Source organism: Callorhinchus milii, unplaced genomic scaffold (assembly GCF_018977255.1).
Source record: "Callorhinchus milii isolate IMCB2004 unplaced genomic scaffold, IMCB_Cmil_1.0 Scaffold6, whole genome shotgun sequence".
NCBI classification, from domain to species: domain Eukaryota; kingdom Metazoa; phylum Chordata; class Chondrichthyes; order Chimaeriformes; family Callorhinchidae; genus Callorhinchus; species Callorhinchus milii.
The window spans coordinates 29,193,197-29,216,216 of record NW_024704747.1 but is presented as its reverse complement, the minus strand read 5'-3'; the positions used below and the strand labels follow the sequence as shown (position 1 = coordinate 29,216,216).

Sequence of the window (23,020 nt, the reverse complement as noted above, 5' to 3'; positions counted from 1 at the left end):
TGGATGCCTGGGTTAATTAAGTTTAGTGAAAAAGAGAGTTCCACCACCCAAGAGAAACTGTTCCGATACAAGCAGTGATGGTAGTGAAAACCTTATTCAGCTGGCTCATCATTAGGGTGGAACTCAAATATACTATCGCTGCTGAAAACAAACCTTTGTGGTCATAAGGAGCGGTGGCTTTAAAGAGTGCATGGAAAATGAGAACAATGTTTGCTTTGTAACTAGTGGCAACAGATAACATCAACTTTTAGATTCAATGGGATCAATATTCCAGTACACAATATCATACTGTTCCTTTTTTGCTTTGACTATCCGAGAGTTCTAAAGCAGCAATAGATTTGAAAAGGCCTGAATCAGTGAGTACTTCACACTTCCAATCCAACTCCTGAGGTCTCTTGAAGATGTGAAAAGCCTCACATTGGTGCTGTGGAGAGTGGAATACAAAGTGAAATTGGCTGAATATCAAATTTCGGAAAAGCCATATTTTCGGTCAATGTCTTAATTATGAATGTGATCGAACACAAGCCATATTTTTCTCCCTAAATTTGCTTTTTTTCTTTTCTTCTCCCTTCACCAATCTGTGGAAGGCTCTAGCATGCCACACATGGCAAATGAACTATTTTCTGAGGGGGTGAAATGAAGAGAGAGACACAATACAATAGTGATTTATCCATTAGTATTATCTCCCAAAACCTCCCGTTTTCAAATGACCAATTCTCACACAACTCTCGTGAAACCAAAGGCTACAAATATTTCACTCACTCACTCGCTCGCTCGCGGCAGAAACACAACTTCTTATTAAAAAGTGACTCTTCATCACTTCCTTTTATGTTGAAATTATGAAAAACCTGACTCTCTCTTGTGGTCAAAACATAAGGAACGTATGGCATAAGAACCACTTTAACAACCCAGTGCCAAGAACAGCACTTAGATAAGAACTTGAAATGACCCAAGAATTAATCATGAAATTGGCATATCAGTGCTACTCTTTCCAAACATGGCATCAAATGTTAATCATGAGGGCACCAGCATCATATCACTAAGAGAACCTTCACACAGGTTAGGCCACAGAGTGATTCATATTAATGATTATGAGCTGGACAGCACTTTTAATTGACAATTAGGACAATTAAACTTAGAGGCTCAATTAACTTTTACAAGAAAGTTTTAAAATAATAATAATAATAATCCTTGCATTGATATAGCACCTTATTTCCGTGTTGAGACGTCTCAAAAATCATCACCTATCTTGGCTGAACGTCGGAAATCATGAAAAGCTTAAGCTAAACTGTGTGAACTTACGATTTTTACAGTTGAATCCACCGAATCCAAACAGGCAACTGTCAGGTAGAAAGCACGAGAGAAATTAATGCTCAGATTTTCTCAAAGAGCAGACTTTTCAATGCTATAATTAAAAAAGAACATTTGCAACACTACTTACGGGATGCAGGTTCCATTCTTTAATTTGTAGCCATCATCACATGCTGGATCAAGATGAAAATACAAGTATCATTACATGTTTCAGTTAAACAATTTTCATGCCTTGTACTCAATATTAAAAAGAAATCAACTTTAAAGGCTGCAGTTTTCCTTTGATCAACAATAATAACTATCCATGGCAACTTGTGCAAATTAATTCTTCACAGCATGGCTGTTTGTACTATCTTTCTTTACACGCAAAAGTGGTCACTGTACTCGACAGTAACCACGGTAAAGCACTTGGCGTTGTCGCCTCATGATAAGCAGTTATAAACATGCAAGCTCAAACTTTCAAATTCTGAAGGGATAAGATAATGTAGACCACGATAAACTGCTTTATCTTGTACTGAACAGTCGAATCAGAGGACATAATAACAATCCTTGCATTTGATACAGCGCCTTTTCACATCTTCGAGACGTCTCAAAGCGTTTCACGGAATATATTGTAAAGTACAGTGACTGTGTATTTGTGGGCAAAACGCAGCATGGAGATTCCTGTAGGATTTACATCTGAACGATCACATACCTCGACATGAATGATCCATGGTGCTGTATTTGAAATAACCATCTTTACACTGACACACTGCGATCCCGTTAAAATCATTACATTCTGCAGTTGCACTGTCACATTCAGGAAATTTCAAGCTACATAATTTTTTATCTGTGAAAGAAAACAAGAGAGGAAAAAGTCAGTGTTATTTTTTCCCCCCGAAAGTGGTTGTGAAAAAGGGGAGCTTTATTATTTAACGCTACAGTAAAGGAGTGAAATGTACAGCGCAGGTGAATATTTATTAAACCAATTATGTGTTGAAGGTGGATCCTTCCTCTCACTTATTTTCCCTTCTTCCCCCCAGCCCACCCCCACCCACCACCCCCCACAACTCCAACCTTTCCTGTTGTTGACAGTGTTAACAATGATGATACGACTTTGCAGCTTTTTACCTTTATAGAACATCTGGTAATGGTGCAGAAATTGGCAGCTTCCAGGGTGATTCCTGCAGTTTGCTATGTAAGTTTGTACACTGTTCAATACCTCTGAGGTAGTAACATTGGATGAGAGTATAAACATATTCAAGACAGAAATGCTGACGTCAGGCTCGCTGTAAATCAGATTTGAAATGATTAACAATGTCACTTTAGTATAATTCGGGTGAGAAATGTTCATACTTTGCCGTATTACTTCATACAACGTAGTACGGAATAGTTAACTTTAGCTTACCTTAATTCGACAACGACAGATGTATGGTAGCCGTTTAGAGAAAACAGAGAAGCATTAAGCTGTGGGGGGGAGGAAAAAAATATAAAACATGTAATGCTGGAATGAGGTACTTGTTTATAGATTTTTTAAATCCCTCCTAGGTTCTCAAAAAAAAGATCAATTTTATTTCCAAGTGAAGGTTTCCTTGGCTCCAAGATTGAACAAAGAATTGTGAAGTTGGCTGTTCACCCAGTAAAATATCCTTGGAGCCAAACTCCATATTCTGCTGCCAGTTCACTCTAATCTCTAACAAAAGCTCCTTGATTCTGAGGAATCAATTCTGAGGAATATACCTTTTGTCAAAGAAGAAAATTGTGCTGCATTTGTTTATGATATTATATCGTCACACCAGAGAAAGGCATACAGAGAAGGCGATGGCTTGTGTTAGAGCATCCACATTGTGAACTTGAGCAGGGAAATTAGATTTCTTAAATGTGGGAAACTAACAAACGGTTATTATATAATAATAATTTGGTCAATCATCCCACAGCTATTTGTGGGACACTGCCGTGCGCAATTGGCTGCCGTGTTTCTCACATGTAATATACAGTCGATTCACCTTGTAGTATATTCTGTAAAGTGTTTTGAGACGTCTCAAAGACTCAATAAGGTGCAAAATCAAATGCAAGGATTATTAATAAGTATTAATATTATTATGATTATGCTCTTCCCCTTATCACTAGCACAAACAGTTTAATATCTTCAGATCCAGAGGAAAGAAAAGAAACAACAGGAATTGGAAAGTAAAAAAAAATGGCAACATCAACTTGGAAAGTAAGAGTTGAAAGAAATACAACCAGTGCTAAGGCAATTACACAACAGAAACACCAATAAACTATCCAATAATAATTAACCTTTCAGCACTGGGATAGCTAGTTCTAATCCAAAAATATACATTGAAATGTTGGTGCTGATCCTCTTATAGGGCCTCAGGAAATGAGGAAACATCCTGCTGTACTTTGTTGGAGTTTCACCATATTTTTAGCATTCCCAGGAATGTTTCTCTTCTTAAAGGCAATCCAAATGGATTTGTAAAGCTGGGTGGATGGATGGTGAGCGTGAGTGGTCAAAACTAGGATTAAGGTCCATAAATCATTCTAACTGGGCTGGGACAAACTCATTTAAACAGCTGTAAATTCCTACTAATCTCCTCCAAGACCAGATTACAATCTCAGGCAAAGCGGTCAATTCACGTTTCAACCCTTCTAAAATAAACCAATTAAATAATAACAGGCAACGTGATTATTTTGAGTAGCAGTAATCATTTTCTAGGAAGGAATAATAATAATAATCTTTGCATTTGATATGGCACCTTATCACGTCATTGAGACGTCTCAAAGCGCTTCACAGAATACACTGTAAAGTGAATTGACTGTATATGTTGTATCGCTTGCTTTTGTAGTTTGAAACCAAACTCACCATTTTTAAAATATTTGTTTCAAGCTCCCAAGTTCCTGAGATTCGGGATTTGATGGTGAAGGGGCGCTCCATGTAGAAAATACCTGCAAAGGTTCTTGCTGCAGAAAGATAATGAAGACCAAGACCAGTTGACAATCTGTACAAACTTATTGGTAAAGCAATATTCTGATATATAGTCAAAGTATTTTCTTGCTGAAAAAATCATAAAGGTTCAGAACCGAATCAGCCACAATTTCCATAGCAAGTTGCCTCCGTTTGCAGGTAATAATAATCCTTTCATTTGATACAGTTTTATCATGTCTTCGAGACGTCTCAAAGCGCTTCTCAGAATATACTGTAAAGTGGAGTGACTGTGTATTTGGTGGGCGAAATTTGTTAAGAGTTTACGTACAAATGCACAGTCACCGAACTGCACAGTAAAATTCTGTGAAGTGCTTTGAGACGTCTCAATGTGATCAGGCATTCGTCACATGCACTGATTATTTATTATTATAAAAGGGGAATAAAAGGACATAGTAACCCAGACACATAAGCAAATCAACATAAAAGGGATTGAAAAAGTAAACCGAGAATAAAACTTGCCTTTAGCCAGTAAAACTAGAGGATAGGAGTAAAGGACGATTTCAAGAGGATAATTAATGGCAGGAACAGATTGCTGGGAAGTGTGGCTGAGGCCAGGACGCTGGACTCATTTAAAAACAACACAGCTTGATGCTGTGATGGGAAGATGGTAGGGTGGACATAATGGAAGGATGAGATCAAGGGGTCTTCTTCATCTGAACTGATCTTGTGACATATACGTTGCACAAAGGGGTCAGATGCATTTTGCGAGTGCAAAGGTTTTAGACGTTTATCTTCACGACCACTGCTAATAATTTAAGAGCAGCAGAACCGGGGAAGAAAAGAGAAAAAATAGTCATGAAAAAAACCATATCCCTATCCCTACCTCTGCTCCTCCCCACCTCAATCCCACCCAAAGTGAAGCCACAGTGTGTGAACGGAGAAAAAAACCCACAGGTTTCAGAAAAAAAGCATCATTACACGTGGCAACAGCTAACATTTGATGCCAAATCGAGAGAAGCCAAGTTTAACAATGTCCGTTCACCTCTGTCACAGAGATATTGCTGAACTATGTAGTATTTTCTTACCCAAAGTGCATCTTGCTCCTTTCTCGAGGTAATACCCCGCAGGGCACTTACAGGTGAAAGAGCCCAGGGTGTTAAGGCACTGTGCTTGAGATGGGCAGAGATTTAATAGGCACTCATCCACATCTAGTCAAGGAAGAGAGAAGAAATTAACACATTCAATTAAAAAAAAGCTTTGTAGATTTAAGGAACGAGATTTGTGTTTCACTGGAAAGTCACTGATATCACTTAACATGATTATACAAATTTAATTTGCTGTTGGACTTAGAAGCCTTGGTAAGAAAGCACAGGAAAACACTTTACCTTCATTGCAGTCTGTTCCTTGCCAGTTGGGTGGGCATACACACTGTTTGCTGTTATTATCAAGAATGATACACGTGCCACCATTCAGACAAGGATTTGAGATGCAGAGGTTCTCTGTTTAAAGAAATTGTACAAAATGAAATAAAATCAGTAATTAGCTTATTTAAACTGGCGATTTAGTTGGTTGATCATTACTAGGTTCTGAAGCATGGTAGCACCTGCTTTCTAAGAACAAACTATAACAATAACATCCTAGCTTAATCCAAAACTAGTCACAAGCTAACCACTTGTCTACCATCTCACCCAAGTGGGACAGCAGTAGATCAGTCTTCATACATGATCCAATACAGTGCCTTTCACGTTGGGAGGACATCCCAAGACGCTACATAGAACCAACTCTCTAGATGAATCGAAGGAACATTTGGCCTGAAACTTTCCCTGTTTTTTCCCAAACTGATAGGAGACCACAGTCCGAGATGTTTAATCAAGTCCTCAGTCCAAAATCCGAGAGCTAGGAAGCCTCTTCCTCACCCTATCGCGCATAAAACATAAAAATACAGGCCAGNAAAAAAACATTGAAGTTGTCAGGTTAAGATTTAATGCCAACTCATGAATGAGATCAGGGTCAGATCCAGAATCTCAGCTTGGGGGAAATCCGATCTGCAGCGTGTATTACAAAAGTGAAATGTTAAAAAAACATTAAAAAATGTTAAAAGTAATAAAAAAAAGCGAAATGTTAAACTAATAGCTATATATCAAGTCTAAAACCAACCTATACTTCAGATTTAAAAACTAAAAAGTATATAAACACCCAAAGTATTTACTGAACGGATTCACAACAGATTGACAATGAGGAAATTAGCCAAAGTGAGCATTTTCTAATAAATTTATCAACGGCTTAATCAACAGCTATATTCATATATATTCATATATTTGAATTTCGCACTGTCTATATTGATGCTATCATTCTCAGATAGGACCTCAGTTTAAAAATATTATCTGAAACACTAATAATGCAACACTCCTGCCTCATTCCGCTGGAGTGTCAACCTAGACTATGAGTTCAAAGTCCCAATGTGGGACTGAAACCCACAACATTTTCACTCAGAGGTGAGAGTGCTACCAACTGAACCAAGTTGTCACCTCAGGCAAATAAGACTGCTTTTACGTCACTCAAATCCTGGTGGAGGGCTTGAATCTATCCCCGCACGCAAGAATACTGCCAACTGAGACAAACTGGTTAGAAAACCATAAAATAATGAACATAACATGTTAGTTGAATTTTAAGACTGTGATGGTCACCGAAATCTTGAAAGCGACTTTACCTGCCGATACTGTGGACATTTGAGATGTACTTGTATTGGTAATATGAAGCACTGCTGTTGTTGTTGTTATTGTTGTTGTTTCCGGAGCAGATTCTTTAGTAGTTGTGATTCTTGTACTGATGGGAATCACTGTGCTAGTTGGAGTCCTTGTACTGGCAGGAATCCATGTGGTGATTGGAGACATTGTGCTGGTTGAAGGCATTGAGCTGGTTGAAGGCATTGAGCTGGTTGAAGGCATTGAGCTGGTTGAAGGCATTGAGCTGGCTGAAGGCATTGAGCTGGTAGCAATCTCTGTGCTAGCTGAATTACTTGTGCTGGTTGGAATCCCTGTGCTAGTTAGAAGCATTGTACTAGTTAGAGGCGTTGTGCTGAATAGAATATGTGTGCTAGCTGGACTACTTGTGCTGGTTGACAGCATTGTGCTGGTAGCAATCTCTGTGCTGGTTGGAATATATGTGCTGGTTGAGGTTTCTGAGTGAGTTACATTTGGTGTAACACTTGCTGACCTTGCGCTAGTCCAAATCTTTGTGCTTGTCACAATTGTTGTACTGGTTGGTTCAGTTGTTTCAATGAGGGCAGTTGTAGGCAGCACCTGCATAATCTCTGTGGTTTCTCTTGCTATGAAAGTACTGGTCAAAGCTGCCGGACTGGTCCTCTCACTGGTAAGTTCTCTTCCCACCGTACTAATTTCTGGAGTCTGTGAAGTGTCTGTGGGGGTTTGTGAAAGTGCAGAGGTTGTGATGGATTGAGTCCCAGGTGTTATCAGAATTTTTGCTGAGGAAGTTCTTGTTTCTGTAACAGGCAGCCCTGCGGTCGAAAATGATAAATCTCCATTTGTTGTTGAATGTCCTACAGTTCCTGGAGAGTCTGTTGTTCTTCCAGGAACTACTGTACTGAGAGTATTTTGTGCCGTTGTTCTGAGAAACTGGGTTGATTTAAGAAGACTGTCAGTTTCTGATACCACTAGATCCAGTTTGGAAGAATTGATTGCGCTAAAACTAGAGGAAGTTATCTTCGTAGAATCATCAGGCAACCTTTCTGAATCTGTGTGTCTAGAAGATAAAGTTGTAACCATCAAGTTAGTGTTATTTTCCGTAGAAAGAAAAGTGGTATTTAAGAAATCATCCGTTGTCTTGCTAACTGAAGTACTTGTTATAATAGCAGGTACAGTTGCTACACTTGGATAAACATGTAAGCGACTGGTTGACTGTGAACCAGTTGCTGAAGCTGATACGTCTGAACCATTGCTGATGTCATTCAAATCCACGGGTGAAATTGTCGAAAATAAATCTCTTGCCTCTTCAGGACTAATTGTTGAAGCATCCATTGAACCTTCAGAATCATTTGCCGAAGTACTTAAATGCTTTTCGACACCATTCAATGAAGTACTTGAAGACTCCTTTGATAACGTACTGAATGATGGCTCAGCAGGACTTGAAAAGGTTTCAGAATCATTCAATGGACTATTTGAAGTTCTTTCTGAATCATCCAGTGAAGTAAATAAAGACTTATCGGAAGCATCTTGTACTGTAACAGTATTTACAGATCTTTCAGAAATATTAACTGAAGTGTCTGAAGACCTTTCGGGTTTGTTCGGGATAGTAAATGAAGATAATTCAGTTTTGTTTGGTGTACTTATGGATCTCTCCGAAATACTCAATGATGCTTCAGATGTACTAGGTGACGTTTCAGAAATACTTGGGAATGTTTCAGAAATACTGATTGATCTTTTGGAAATACTCAGTGATGTTTGAGAAATACTAGGTGAGGATTCAGAAACACTGGATGAGGTTTCAGAAATATCAATCGAAGTAAATGAAGAGAAGTCAGTATTTATGGATCTTTCAGAAATACTCAGTGATTGTTCAGAATTACTCAGTGAACTTTCAGAAATACTCTGTGATTGTTCAGAATTACTCAGTGAACTTTCAGAAATACTCTGTGATTGTTCAGAATTACTCAATGAACTTTCAGAAATACTCTGTGATTGTTCAGAATTACTCAATGAACTTTCAGAAATACTCTGTGATTGTTCAGAATTACTCAGTGATCTTTCAGAAATACTCTGTGATTGTTCAGAATTACTCAGTGATCTTTCAGAAATACTAAGTGATTGTTCAGAATTACTCAATGAACTTTCAGAAATACTCAGCGATCTTTCAGAAATACTAGGTGAGGTTTCTGAAGAGCTTTCATTTGGTATTTGAGATTCAGTCAGTGAAGTAAATGAAGATAAGTCAGTATTATTTGGTACGATATTTATAAAACTTTTAGAAACCATAGGTAATCTTTCATAAATATTAGGCGAGGTTTCTGAAGACCTTTCAGAATGACTCGGTAAAGTAAATGATGAGACCTCAGAAGCATTCGATAAAATATCTATAGATCTTTCCGAAATAATCGGTGAAGTATTTGAAGATTGTTCAGAAAGATTCAGTGAAGTGATTGCAAACACCTCAGAAGTATTTGCTGCAGTACTTAAAGTTCTTTCTGAATCAATGACAAGTCTCTGGCTTGTTAATTCTCCAACGCCACTTGGAAGCTCATTTCCCGAAGGTGAACGATTGATGGAGTCTGAGACATCTATAGATAAAGCTCCTGTTGAAAGCATGGTCATACTTAAATGACTCGTCGATTCAGAATCACTTGTGATAGTCTCTCCAGTGTCTGTTGAAGATGAACGATCGAGTTGTGAACTGTTGGTAACTGTTGTAAAATGAGTAGACAATTCTGTGTCTTTCGGGGATGTAGTAGTGGTAGATGTGTCCTCTCCAGTTGTGATATAGGTGCTGTCAGTCTGTGAATGATGTGTCCAGCTCTCAGAAGTAATGCTACTGTTCATCTGATTGCTACTTTTAGGCCCTAGGAAATTGGAAATAAAATGACAGTCAAATTAAACATCCTTTCGTAGCGTATTCAATCAACAACAACAGATTATAATTTTAACATGTGGAAAATGTTAACTAATGGAATGTTTTAAAGGACCAGTTGTCCCAGTGCATGTTATATGAACCTGAGTGAGAGTCTGTATTTCAAATTATTGAATGTGTCACACATTAATAGAACTGAGAAAGTCAATTCAACAGATTTTAGATCTGCCCCAAACAGTTGAATAATATTCTACGTGTTGTAGTGGTACAATAATTGAATTTGATGAGTGGTGCTATTGCTGAGTGCTAAGAGTGAGTAACTTTGTGTGCTATTTTGTCCACAAAATATACAGTATATTCTGTGAAGCGCTTTGAGACGACTCGAAGACGTGATAAGGCGCTATATCAAATGCAAGGATTGTTGCTCTGTCAAAGAGCCGCACAGACTCGATGGGCCGAATGGCCTCCTTCTGTGCCGTAACATTCTATGATTCTATGATTCTTATTGTTGTTATTATTATAATAGTCTGCGAGGTGGAATAAAATCCTCTTCAAACAGTCACTGAAACGATTTGCTTCTGCTTGTAAAGGCTGTAATGTCACACAAGGTGGCGCCCGGTGATGGCTGTTCATTTATCAGAAGGCAGGAAAGCCTCGCAGAGCACTGTTTTCAAAACTTACTGCGGATGTGGTAATTATGGGTGGGGAACAATTGGCAGCAACAGGGGTCTGAGTTAACAAAAGCTCCAGTTCTAAAAATGGAGGTTACATGGTACAAAGGCAATTTGAGATTTCCTTTCTTGCGCTTGTTCTGATAGAGACAGTGAGCGAGAAGGCTGCATGAAAACACTCACCACCTCCTATGTCAGATTAATTGAAGCTATTAAGAGAAACTTGTGTTAATTACTGACTGGGGTTGGTCTTTCTTAGATTAATGTTATTTAAGTGCATTTATTAGCAGCTTCATTCATTTCTGTCTGAAGCTTCCAGGCTTATTGTTCTATCATTTCCTGTTTTGATATTTGTCTTGAACCAAAATCATGGGAACTTTGTGGCGCTTTGTGATTTGGGGAAGATTATATAAATGTCTTTGAAACGGAGCCAACTGATTAAAATGGACATTAATATTTCGCCTATTTCTACACGATTCCTTTTGGATTGAAAGTGCCCCAGTGAAACATCGGCCTTTAACCCCTTCACTGAAAGTCTTATTCTGACAATTTTCACCAGTTTTCATCCATTTTTCGGAAACGGGAATTTAGCACCATTCCCGTTTTATTCCATTCCTGGGACCTCTCTCAGCAAACAGCTCTGGATCTAACTCGTAGTGTGTTACATTTTGAATGCTCCTGTAATAATAATAATAATAATAATAATCCTTGCATTTGATATAGCGCTTTTCACGTCGGGAGGACGTCCCAAAGCGCTTCACAGAACAGACTGTAAAGTGAATTGACTGTATATTTGTGGGCGAACGCGGCAGCCAATTGCGCACAGCAATGTCCCACAAACAGTCATGGATTGAAAATGACCAATTTATTATTGTTTTTGGTTTTGGAGGGATTATTATTAGGCTCTGTGTGGAGTAAGGAAACTTGCCCAAGGTTTCGCCCTCTGCCTGGAATTGAACTCAGGTCTCTCGCTTGCAAAGCGAGTGCTCTAACCACTGAGCTACAGGACTCCACTGTAGGTCTGAAACTAGAAACTATTAAATATGAAATTGCTGATTACAACAGGATATATTATGAACCTAAGCAACGGGCACAGACAGCACTGGAAGGAAGCCTACGCCTGCACAGAAGTCAGCAAGTCCCAATAGCAAATCTTCCAATTGTGTTAAAATTAACTGGGGAAAAAGCAAGCCACATAAATAAGGCTTTCGCAGGCTCCGAGAACAAGAGGTGGTGAGGCAGATAATTATAATACTAATCCTTGCATTTGATATAGCGCCTTATCATGTCTTCGAGACGTCTCAAAGCGCTTCACGGGAGACGCTGTAAAGTGAATTGACTGTATGTTTTGTGGGAGAAACGCGGCAGCCAATTGCGCACAGCAGCGTCCCACAAACAGTCGTGGATATCTGCACGTAACAGACTGATTTGCCAATAGTTACATAGGAAATTCCCGGTGGGGGGGTGGGAGATCCAGGGATGGGCGAGAATGGCCTTCTGGAATCCGTTCACTTTGCGATGACAAAGTGGGCGGAGATTTTCCCAGACAAAGTTATTTTTGAACGCAATGGTGGTGAATAGCACTGGGCATCCAGGGCAGACAGTCAGTGGTGGAAATGATCCCTCCCGCCCCCCAATTTTTTATTGAAAGAATAATTTGGTCGCTCATTCCACGAGTGTTTGTGGGACACCGTGGGACGCATTTTACAGTATATTCTGTGAATCGCTTTGAGACGTCATGAAGATGTGATAAAGCGTTACATCAAATGCAACGATTATTATTATTATTATTATAAATACAATGTCAGTAGATGACTGCACTCGGGCAAACGTTTAACGTCAGTATTTGTTTTACCTCGTACCCAAATACAGCACAGAAAACATCCACAGCACTGATACGACAGCACAAAATGTGCTGAAATAGCAGCTTCGAGAAGACTGAAGAGTAAGTGATTTTACACATCGACACCCGGTTTCACTTTCAAAGCTCTCCACGGTCTTGTTCCTCCCTACTTCTGCGACCTACTAACATCTTAACAACTGCATGTCCTCCCCCTGCCTGCTCCACCACCGGCAGGCGGCCCTTCAGCCTTTCTGCCCCCATTCTCTGAGAACTCCAGCCCGGAATCCCTTCGCCTCGCTCCCTTCCATTGCCTCCTTCAAGGCCCGTTTCAAGACCGTCCTCTTTGACCAAGTCATCCTCATCAGTCATCCTCTCCCCCCACCCATCCGGCCACCACCTCTCTTTTGATTCCAAACCCCTGTTTGGGTGCAAACCCCTGACTGCCCAGCACCTTGGGACATCATCCTGACATGAAAGGCGCTATATAACTGCAATTTGTTGTTGTTGGTCGATTGCCACAAACAGAGGAAATGTTCAGATATGTAAACAATCATAAATAGAGGCTCAAACTGTATTTTTTATTAATGAAAATGAAGCGGGCCTTCTGGAAGATACAGTCCCCAGGATTCTCCTGACGTTGGCATAAATCTGGGCGTGTGATTACTTGCTTTTTATGTATTTTTCAGCTAATACATTTATGCATTTCATCTGCCGCACAGATGGGAGAAGAATGGGAATGGTGGACGGTCTGATTATTACTAATGCATTAGCCAGCAAGCGATCTGCTCAAACCTACAGATGGCTGCATGCCAAGAAAACAATTAGAAGTGTATGCATCGTATGGTTTGCTCGGTTGCAAATCGTATCCTCACTTTCTCCCTCGGGAGTACTTGTCTGGCTTCATCATTACAATCAGAACAGCTCTCCCAGAAATGGAACCCTACAGTGTCTCAGCAAAACTGCACAACACATTCCTAAAGAGGAAGCATACTGACACTAACAAATAATAATCCTCGCATTTGATACAGCGCCTTATCACGTCTTCGAGACGCCGCAAAGCCCTTCACAGGATACACTGTAAAGCGAAATGACTGTATATTTTGCGGGTGAAACGCGGCAGCGATTGCGCACAGCAGCGTCCCCACAAACAGCCGTGGATCGAGTATTTATTGCTAAGTAAACAGTGGAGGGCAGATTAAGGAAACTTGCCCAACGTTTCGCCCGCCTCCGACCTTCCCTCTCTCCATAACAACAACAAGATTACAGGTGGAGTCCTGTAGCTCAGTGGTTAGAGCACTCGCTTTGCAAGTGAGAGACCTGAGTTCAATTCCAGGCAGAGGGCGAAACCTCAGGCAAGTTTCCTTACTCCACACAGAGCCTAATAATAATCCCTCCAAAACCAAAAACAATAATAAATTGGTCATTTTCAATCTACGACTGTTTGTGGGACATTGCTGTGCGCATTGGCTGCCGCGTTCGCCCACAAATATGCAGTCAATTCACTTTACAGTGTCTTCTGTGAAGCGCTTTGGGACGTCCTCCCGACGTGAAAAGCGCTATATCAAATGCAAGGATTATTGATTATTATTTGTATAGTCCATAGATGCTGCCTGACCTGCTGAGTGTTCCCAGCGACTGCTTTTCAGTTTTTATTGCAGATTTCCAGCGTCTGCAGTATTTTGCCTTTTGTTTATCAATTCAGGAATGCTATGCAAAGCTCTTTAAATATTAAACTGAATAGAGGAACACAATTTCAAAGGGAATCTCTCTGTGTGTGCTCTCAGGGTAATTTCAAACAGAAACCTATTTTCCGACTTGCAAGTGCACTCAGCAGGGCACTGAAAACCTTCCGCACCCAGTCGCTGTGAACAGCCTCTCAAACAAATAATAGCAATCTAATAGTTTCCGGAATTAGGTAAGTAGGATGCATCCCCCCAGCAAGGGAGGGAGCGCGCACTCCATTCCAACAATCTCTCTCTGGCATTCCCTTGTGTCGGTGGGATGCGTGGAAATCTCAGCTTGGTTTGGATACTCTAAAGTGAACGGTGATGGGTTTTCTGACCTTCAAACAAGGTCATTAACTACAGTCTCGCAGCAAACACCCGGCATCTCAAATTAGGTTTTACCTTTACGACAACAACAAAATTTTGTGTGTATAGCGCCTTTCACGTCGGGGGGACGTCCCAGCTTTATTGTAAAACGCGCTGTGGGACGTCCTCCCGACATGAAAGGTGCCATACAAAGGTAATCTTGTTGTTGTAAAGCTGGTGAGTGGATGGGCCGGTAACTACCCAATCAGCCAAAATGCAATGTTTACAGCATGTCTCCAGAACACTTTCCAGGCTTTTCTAGGATAGGATGCAGCCTACCAGTTCAGCCTTTTACTCCACTTAAAGAGGCATTAAATATTAAACATTATCACCTCAATGACTGTATTGGGAACCATGACATCTGGGTGAAACCAGCAGCAGCCCCAAAACACACTGTGGCTGTGCAGAAATTTCACACAAACAGCAGATGTTACGTTCAACCTTTCACAGATGTGCCTTTTCAATTGTTTAATATTTATATATTAAAAAATTGCACATTGCACTCATTGTGTCATTGCACTCGCTGCTATTTACTGATGATGATAATAATAATCCTTGCATTTGATACAGCGCCTTCTCACGTCTTCGAGACGTCTCTAAACGCTTCACGGAATATACTGCAAAGTGAATTGACCGTATGTTTTGTGGGCGAAACGCGGCAGCCAATTGCGCACAGCAGCGTCCCCACAAACAGCCGTGGATTGAGTGACCAAATTATTATTATTTTCAATTTTTTAAGGGATTATTATCCCCGCGAAAGTGATCTGCCAATCGACTAACAACTGTGTTCCTACTTACTGCTGGGTACACAGAGGTGTGTGGAGTGAGGAAACTTGCCCAACGTTTCGCACTGCCCGGGAACCAAAGCCAGGTCCTCTCGCCTGCGAGGAGCGTGCTCTCACCACTAAACTACTTGCCAAAACAACTGACCAGACAATGTTGTTTTTTTTAAACTTCACGAGGTGTCGTGTTGTCAAAAAAATTAACTTATCACAGAGTTGTTTTGACAAAATTCTCATGGATAAATTACCACCAGTTAATATAATAATACGCTAATATGCTCAGAAGTGGCAGCAGGACTGTGAGTTGACAATAATCTTTCCATTAAAGGCGTTTATCTCCCATTCTATGAGTGCAGTCTTCACCACAAAAGATTTTATACGAGGGATAGAACTGTGTCGTAAAGGGTGACTGCTCTCCTTCGAAAAGGTCAAGTCCCTCCCGTCAAGTTCAATCGTCCACAATGAAACGTCTCCCAGCAAATTCTACGCAAATGTCCCTAAGTAGCTTCAAACATCTTCCTCTATATTTTTCCTGTTCACCGTCAGAATTAATCACAACCTTAAAAAAACTACACAAATTGTAATGTTAGTTGCTAAATAATAAATCCATGTATAAGGTGGTTATTATTCACATTTAACTGACGCTGAAAATGATAATAATAATCATCCTTCTATACGAAGTACCTCCCATTGCTCCTGACTTGGAGGTTTGCCTGTGCTGCGAGAGGATTGATCTGATCGGCAGTGCACATAGGAATTCCTGTGGTATTCCTGCGGTGGTAGAGCTTCTATTAGAGGCAAAAGTTATTCCATGAAGTTACCTTTGAAGTGGTCCAAACTTTGCTATTGTAAAAACTCACAGTTCCAATAGTGTATTACAATTTCCACCGTTACCTCACATTATTTATTTTGGCTATTTTTTTTTGAATTTCTGGCTTTCAGTGTTTGAATATGTTCACGGTTCAATTACCAAGGGGTTTGTTTCCCTGGCAAAACCTTTGAATCTTATGAAAAACATCTTGCTTGTTTGTCATCTAATTGATCTGAATGTCACCAATTATAAAACAATCTAATAAAATAAGAATTCTTCAGGTTGCCCATCCCGAAAGATTTTATCTGCAACAAATATATCTTATATTCATGGTGCACTTCAAGTCAAGTAACCTTCCTTCAAATTTCTAAGAACATGGAATGAGCCATCAAACTTGCTTTTTTTCATATAACCGTACTGTATTGACACATAAATTAAACTTGGGAGTCGTGCCACCAATATCATCCTGTTTCGGTGTGAAAACTTGTTCTGACTCGGAAATACTCTGCCACTTCTGAGCCAGGCATTCAGAAAATCAAATTAAAGCGAGATGCTCCATTGGTAGAATTTTAGGGTAGTCAATGTAGATTCTTCTAAGCCAAGTTAAACACCCCCAATGCAGCTTTGTGCCGTGTTGGTTGACTGACAAAGGAACATAAGAACAGAAGGAATCCTTTCAGCCGACTAAACCTGTTCCATTAGTTTATTAGATCATTGCAGATCTTTTAATCCCATTTCCCCACGTTTTCTCCATACCACTCAATACCCTGACTTCCCAAGTATCTATCTATCTGAGTTATTATTACTATTATTATGCCAATCAAGCAATAAAATACAGATTCTGCACCTCGTTTCCACACATAGTAAGCTCCCAACTCACAGGCCAACGAGTGAGATATTTGTCCACAGGGAAAATGAAAGACAAAAGTCAACCCACAAACATTCTCCAGATGAGCTCCAGAGACACATTGGGTCCAGGAGCAAATGTCCAAACTGCCTCCTTAGTTGTGGAATCGTGTGTATGAGGAGAAGTTTGATGAACGGGGCTTAAAATGGGAAGTGGAAATCAAAGTATGTAATTAATAAGTCACAGGTTATCCCTCTTTTCTGCATAGACTTTAAACACACCAGTCTGAAGAGATGCGTATTTATTTCCCTTCATGAAAACATATTTGCAAAAATCGTTGGTTTGCATACAAACATCATGGAATTCATTAACATGCCACGAGTCAATTCCTTCCCCTGAAGAAAAGAAGGGCTCCTGGACATTTTTCGTGAAGGCACTGGAGGCCTATAAATAGTAAGAATTCTCCCTAGAATGAGATTTCTACACACTGACACAGCTTTTTTCAATTTCTCTTGGTCTTGGGTCTCGGCACAGAAATCTCATCCTTGTTCTCAGCAGGATGTTTGTTTACTGTGTAATTTGAACCCGGGTTCGATTCCCAAGCAGGGCAAAAAATACTGGGCAAGTTTCCTTACTCCACACGCCTCCTTTAACCTGGCAGTAAGTAGAAACCCAGTTATAATAATAATAATAATAATCCTTGCATTTGATATAGCGCTTTTCACGTCGGGAGGCCGTCCCAAAGCGCTTCACAGAACACACTGTAAAGTGAATTGACTGTATATTTGTGGGCGAACGCGGCAGCCAATTGCGCACAGCAATGTCCCACAAACAGTCGTAGATTGAAAATGACCAATTTATTATTGTTTTTGGTTTTGGAGGGATTATTATTAGGCGTGTTGTTGGTCGATTGGCAGATCGCTTTTCTGGGTGGTAATGATTCCTTCAAAACAAAAATAAATTTAAGAAAACAATAATTTGGTCACTCAATCCACGACTGTTTGTGGGACGCCGCTGTGCGCAATTGGCCGCCGCTAATGAATTCCATGATGCCGTTTTACCCACAAAATATACAGTCAATTCACTTTGCAGTATATTCTGTGAATCGCTTCGAGATGTCTCGAAGACGTGATAAGGCGCTGTATCAAATGCCTAATAATAATCCCTCCAAAAAACAAAACAATAATAAATTGGTCATTTTCAATCTATGACTGTTTGTGGGACATTGCTGTGCGCAATTGGCTGCCGCGTTTGCCCACAAATATATAGTCAATTCACTTTACAGTGTGTTCTGTGAAGCGCTTTGGGACGTCCTCCCGACGTGAAAAGCGCTATATCAAATGCAAGGATTATTATTATTATTATTACCTCATTTGGTTTGCTTGGGAGACAAGTGAGTGTCAGTGGCAGGCTGTTCCAGTGCAGGAGACATCACAGCCAAACTCAATCTTGTCTTCATCCAGTATTCAAACAGAGTGTGTGCACTTTCCAGGGATGGTGACTGACTAGTAATGATCAACAGGAACGCTGGCTGGCTTCCCAACCCCTCTAGTCAGGCAGACTGAAGCCAAATGTACCTCTTCTGCTACCATGGCGGAGATCAGCCAACCTGACATTGGCGAGGAATTGAGGCTGGGACATCGTGTATAGCTCACTTACACACTGGGCAGGGCGCAAACCAACCGAGTCATCAGAGAAGCTCCAAAAGGGCCAACATTTCTCATTGCTTTGGCCTTAAGACTGTTTATTGCCTTAAAATGTGATACCATGTACAGCATTGGGTAAACATTCTTTAATTTATTTTTAACTTGAAGGCAGTATTTCTGCACAATATTTACATTTTAAGACAAAGATATACAGTCAATTCACTTTACAGTGTATCCTGCGAAGCGCTTTGAGACGCCTCGAAGACGTGATAAGGCGCAGTATCAAATACAAGTACGCTTACTGTTTATTATTGTTAGTAATCTTGAGCTTAATCATCTTAAATACCAGGAGGTGTTTCACTTCTGCTGGAGCCTAACCCTGCAAGAATATTCCTACATCAAAAGTCACAGCCTAGAGGTTTTCAAGTAGTTTCTGTTACACTGTGAGTCTCAGGCTATCTCAGTTATTAACATACTGTAGGAGCTTCCACAGGGAAAGAGGGTCGCTCGCTCGCTCGCTCGATTGTTCTTCCTTAACGGAGGCAAGCAATAAAAAAAACAATATTGCATTCTTCTTTATAAGTTGAAAGCCTTGATCAGACCTCACAGAGGCATCAATGCCCGTTGCTTACGCTGCTAGTTTTTGCAAGCTGCAACACTGTGCTATCGGCGCCCGAAGCTTGCAGTCAGAACAACTGCGCTCCTCCCTCGGGAAGCACAGATTAGTCGCTGCGAGGGTAGAGGAAGTGACAAATCTGGGGGAGTCAGGGGAAGGGCAGTCTGGGCTGGAACAGAAAACTCCAACACAGAATAGGCATTATTACTTCGTACAACGTTTCGGCCCACACAATCTACAGTCAATTCACTTTACGGTGTTTCCCGTGAAGCGCTTTGAGCCGTCTCGAAGTCGTGCTGAGGAGCAGTATCAACCGCACGGATCATTATCATCATTAACACTTCATACAACAGTTTCAAGGTTAATTTGTACTCCTTGTAGTGGAAAAACGCAGTGCGTGATGTGATGTGATAACAATCAAATCACACACGTACCACATTTTTCACCTTTTCTCCCCCAACACAAATAAATACTTAAAAGTAGCCCTGATACCAGAATACCGGTAACACTTATAAAGCTCGGTGCACGGTTTAAGGAATGATCACATTTCAATGTAGAATGGCTTGACAATGATTGAGTAACCCTGCTATTGTAGTCATTTTGGTATATCATAATCCTTGCATTTGATAGAACACCTTAACACGTCTTCGAGACGTCTCAAAGCGCTTCACACAACACACTGTAAAGTGAATTGACTGTGTATTTTGTGGGCGAAACGCGGCGGCCAATTGCGCACAGCGGCGCCCGTCCCACAAACAGTCGTGAGACTGAGTGAACAAATGATCGTGATTATTTATTTGAAGGCATTATAGCCCCCCGGAAAAGCGATCTGCCCATCAACCGGGTTCCTACTTACTACTGGGTAAAGAGAGGCGAGCGCGTGGCGTAAGGAAACTTGCCCAGCGTTTCGCCCCGCCCGGGAATCGAACCCAGGTCCTCTCGCTTTGTGCGAGGCGAGTGCTCTAACCGCTGAGCTACAGGTCTCCACAACGTGCATCATTTTACGCTTCCCTCATTGATAAGGGAATAGAGGACATCCGCTCCAGAACCCTCCCAGAGCTGCAGCACAGCTTTCCTATTACTCTCGAAAGGCACCATAACAAGGGAGGGGTTGTAGTATTGTTATAGGAACTGAGAATTCAACCGTTGGTCAAATATTTTGCACAATAGTATAGGAAACAGTGTCTTGTTCCTTTAGCTTTTTTCAGCTTTCTGATAGAGTCGAACCTGGCTATCGGCAAACAGTCAGTAACTGTGCTCATATTCCTTCTACAGTTAAACCTGTCCATGATAATAAAAATAATAATAATCCTTGCATTTGACGTAGCCCTTCGTCACGTCTTCGAGACGTCTCAAAGCGCTTCACGGCATACACTGTAAAGTGAATTGACCGGATGTTTTGTGGGATTTATGAGAGAAGCAAGAATTCTGCAAAATTCTGCCCGATATCGAACGAAAGACAATGTTCTCAGGGCTACAACCGAGATAAACGTCAGGTCAGGCCTTGGATACCGTCTCGATACAGAAACCCAAACATCCGGCGAGAGACCGTATTTGACTATTTCCTTGGCTTGACGAACAGACTGTTCGCGGACTGGTAAAAAGTTACCGGGAGTTACCCTCGGAAACCTGTCTATTGATGTGGGATAGGTGTGAGCATGTTAAGGTCAGCCGGACGTGGGAATACAATATACAGTATAAATCATTTGAGAGCTCGCTATATTTTATCCTATGTTTTTATTGAAAAACCACTCTTCCTTCCTTCCTTCCTTCCTTCCCTCTCTCTCTCTCTCTCTCACTGGTAGGTATGTATCCCCTCACAGCTGATCTGATGTGGAACCAAACAACTCACTCTGTGCCTTCCAATACCTCCAAGTGTGGTCGCGACTCTCCACAGATTCCGTGCTTAAATATTTCCGGAAAAGATCAGCTCCCCCTCGCTCTGGGAGGTAACCTCCAGATCCCGTCGCCTACACAATACCTTCCTGACAGGGAATTGATTTATTTATTGTTATTACCACGCGCGCCAAGCTGTCCTAGTGTGTTGGGTATATTCCCTCGTTCTTCCTTTTACGTTTGTAACACAAGACATATAAACAAATGGATGATCAAATCCTTCTGTTATTTGAGCGCTGATGACCTGGGGGTCTTATCGCTTTTCCGTGACATGACTGGTACAAATATTTCCGTGGTCGGAACTTCTATTTCCCGGGCTCGCCTGACCATAACGTATTGGGCAAACGTAAACACCGTGAGGGGTCAACTTTCTCCATTTTCCGTTTCGCCCACGTCACTCACACACAGTCACTCCGCTTTACGGTATATTTTGTGGGCGAAACCCGCAAATAGTCGCGGATTGAGCCGTCACGTTTTTTTTTTTTTTTTTTTTTTGGAAGGGGTTATTATTCCCGGAAAAGCGATCCGCCAATCAACTACCAACTGGGTTCCTACTTACTGCTGGAGTGCTCCAGCCGCTGAGGACTCCACAGTTTGCACGCGAGACAGAAAGCTTTGCAGTCAAAAGCAGGTTTAAAGTTTAAAGTCCCCCACCCACCCACCCACCCGCATACACACACGAGCCAGTTTACGTCGGGTAAACGCGAGCAACTAACGCGTCGCTCGTTCCTCAATCGCAAAAAAGAACATCTCGAACGTGCACCTGAAATAACTTCAGCTAAATTACACCTCACTCAGCGCTCTCCTCAACCAAACGAACCCGTAAGGCTCAACACGCGACGCCTGGAATTTGCCGCGGGTTCATCGCGGTCACTGACGAGACCGAGGCAGACGGCGTCCACAGAGAAATGCGGCATTTGCGGTTCATACGTGGGATTTGACGCTGCTACACACATGCCCCGGAATGGATCGATGACTTGCCACCGGCTTAGACCCCGAATCACGGACGTGACTTTCAATAAATACAGGATATATATTTTGAAAAATATCATTATTGCTAAGGCGGGACAGTAGCCATGTACCGTACGGCACGACCTAAGCTTATCTTATTTGCGCCCCACAAAACACACAGTCAATTCACTGTACGGTCTATGCTGTCAAAGCCCTTTGAGGCGCTGTGTCAAATGTAAGGATTATTATTATTATGATGATGATGATGCATTATTATTAACTGGATCCTTTCAGCTCATGAACCGTACATGTCCTGACTGAATAGGAAGGGAATCCGCTTTAACCTGTACTTTAGGATAGTTGGGGAGTTCTACGACAATTCGACCATAACTCTTCCCCAGGATCACAGTGGGGGGGTGGGGGGGGGGTGGGGGGGAACTTTATTTTGGTCCGTGACACTTGACCGCGTACCCATTACGATGGGGGAAACGGTGCAATAAATGTAACGGGTTAAAGGGACTAAAGCGCAAAGTGAACGTCCGGGTTACTCACCGCCGCTGGTTAATGATCGCCTCCACCACCCCGACCCCCGGCCCCAACCCGAGGGGGGCAACGGGTCCATCCCGGCACTCAGCCCCTCCCGAGGCGATCTGCTCCGGTCCTCGGTGATAGCCCCCGGGCCGGGGCCGAGGGAGCGGGAGGCAGAGGGGGAGCTGGAGGGGCTGAAGGGGGAGAGGGAGCTGGGCGAGGGGCTGCTGGAGTGGGAGGGGGAGATGAGGGAGGGGGAGATGCCCCCAGGGCTGGGGCTGCTGGGGTAGGAGGAGGGGGTGAAGGGGGAGTTGCCCCCTAAGCTGGGGGAAGGGGTGAGGGAGAGCCTGGGGCTGGAGATGGGGGAGAGGGAGATGGGGGAGGAGGGGGAGAAGGTGGGGAAGGAGGGGGGGATGGGGAGGAAGGGGAGAAGGTGGGGGAGGAGGGGAGGAGGAGGGGGAGGAGGGGGAGAAGGTGGGGGAGGAGGGGGAGAAGGTGGGGGAGGAGGGGGGATGGGGGAGGAAGGGGAGAAGGTGGGGG

General features: G+C 41.9%; 1 protein-coding gene across 1 annotated transcript in view; it reads right to left on the bottom strand.

The window, feature by feature from the left end:
* The window catches only part of heg1 (heart development protein with EGF-like domains 1), a 28,243-nt gene extending 5,568 nt beyond the window's left edge, over positions 1 to 22,675 (bottom strand). The window contains exons 1-10 of the mRNA XM_007889892.2: positions 22,505 to 22,675; positions 6,930 to 9,791; positions 5,605 to 5,718; positions 5,305 to 5,427; positions 4,157 to 4,254; positions 2,699 to 2,757; positions 2,422 to 2,579; positions 2,006 to 2,140; positions 1,442 to 1,484; positions 1,303 to 1,340 (exon numbers count right to left, since the gene is read on the bottom strand). Coding sequence (XP_007888083.2) covers positions 1,303 to 1,340; positions 1,442 to 1,484; positions 2,006 to 2,140; positions 2,422 to 2,579; positions 2,699 to 2,757; positions 4,157 to 4,254; positions 5,305 to 5,427; positions 5,605 to 5,718; positions 6,930 to 9,791; positions 22,505 to 22,574 — 3,700 coding nt within the window. The 5' untranslated portion in view covers positions 22,575 to 22,675. The remainder of the gene's footprint in view (positions 1 to 1,302; positions 1,341 to 1,441; positions 1,485 to 2,005; positions 2,141 to 2,421; positions 2,580 to 2,698; positions 2,758 to 4,156; positions 4,255 to 5,304; positions 5,428 to 5,604; positions 5,719 to 6,929; positions 9,792 to 22,504) is intronic.
* Between the last annotated feature and the right edge of the window lie 345 nt (positions 22,676 to 23,020).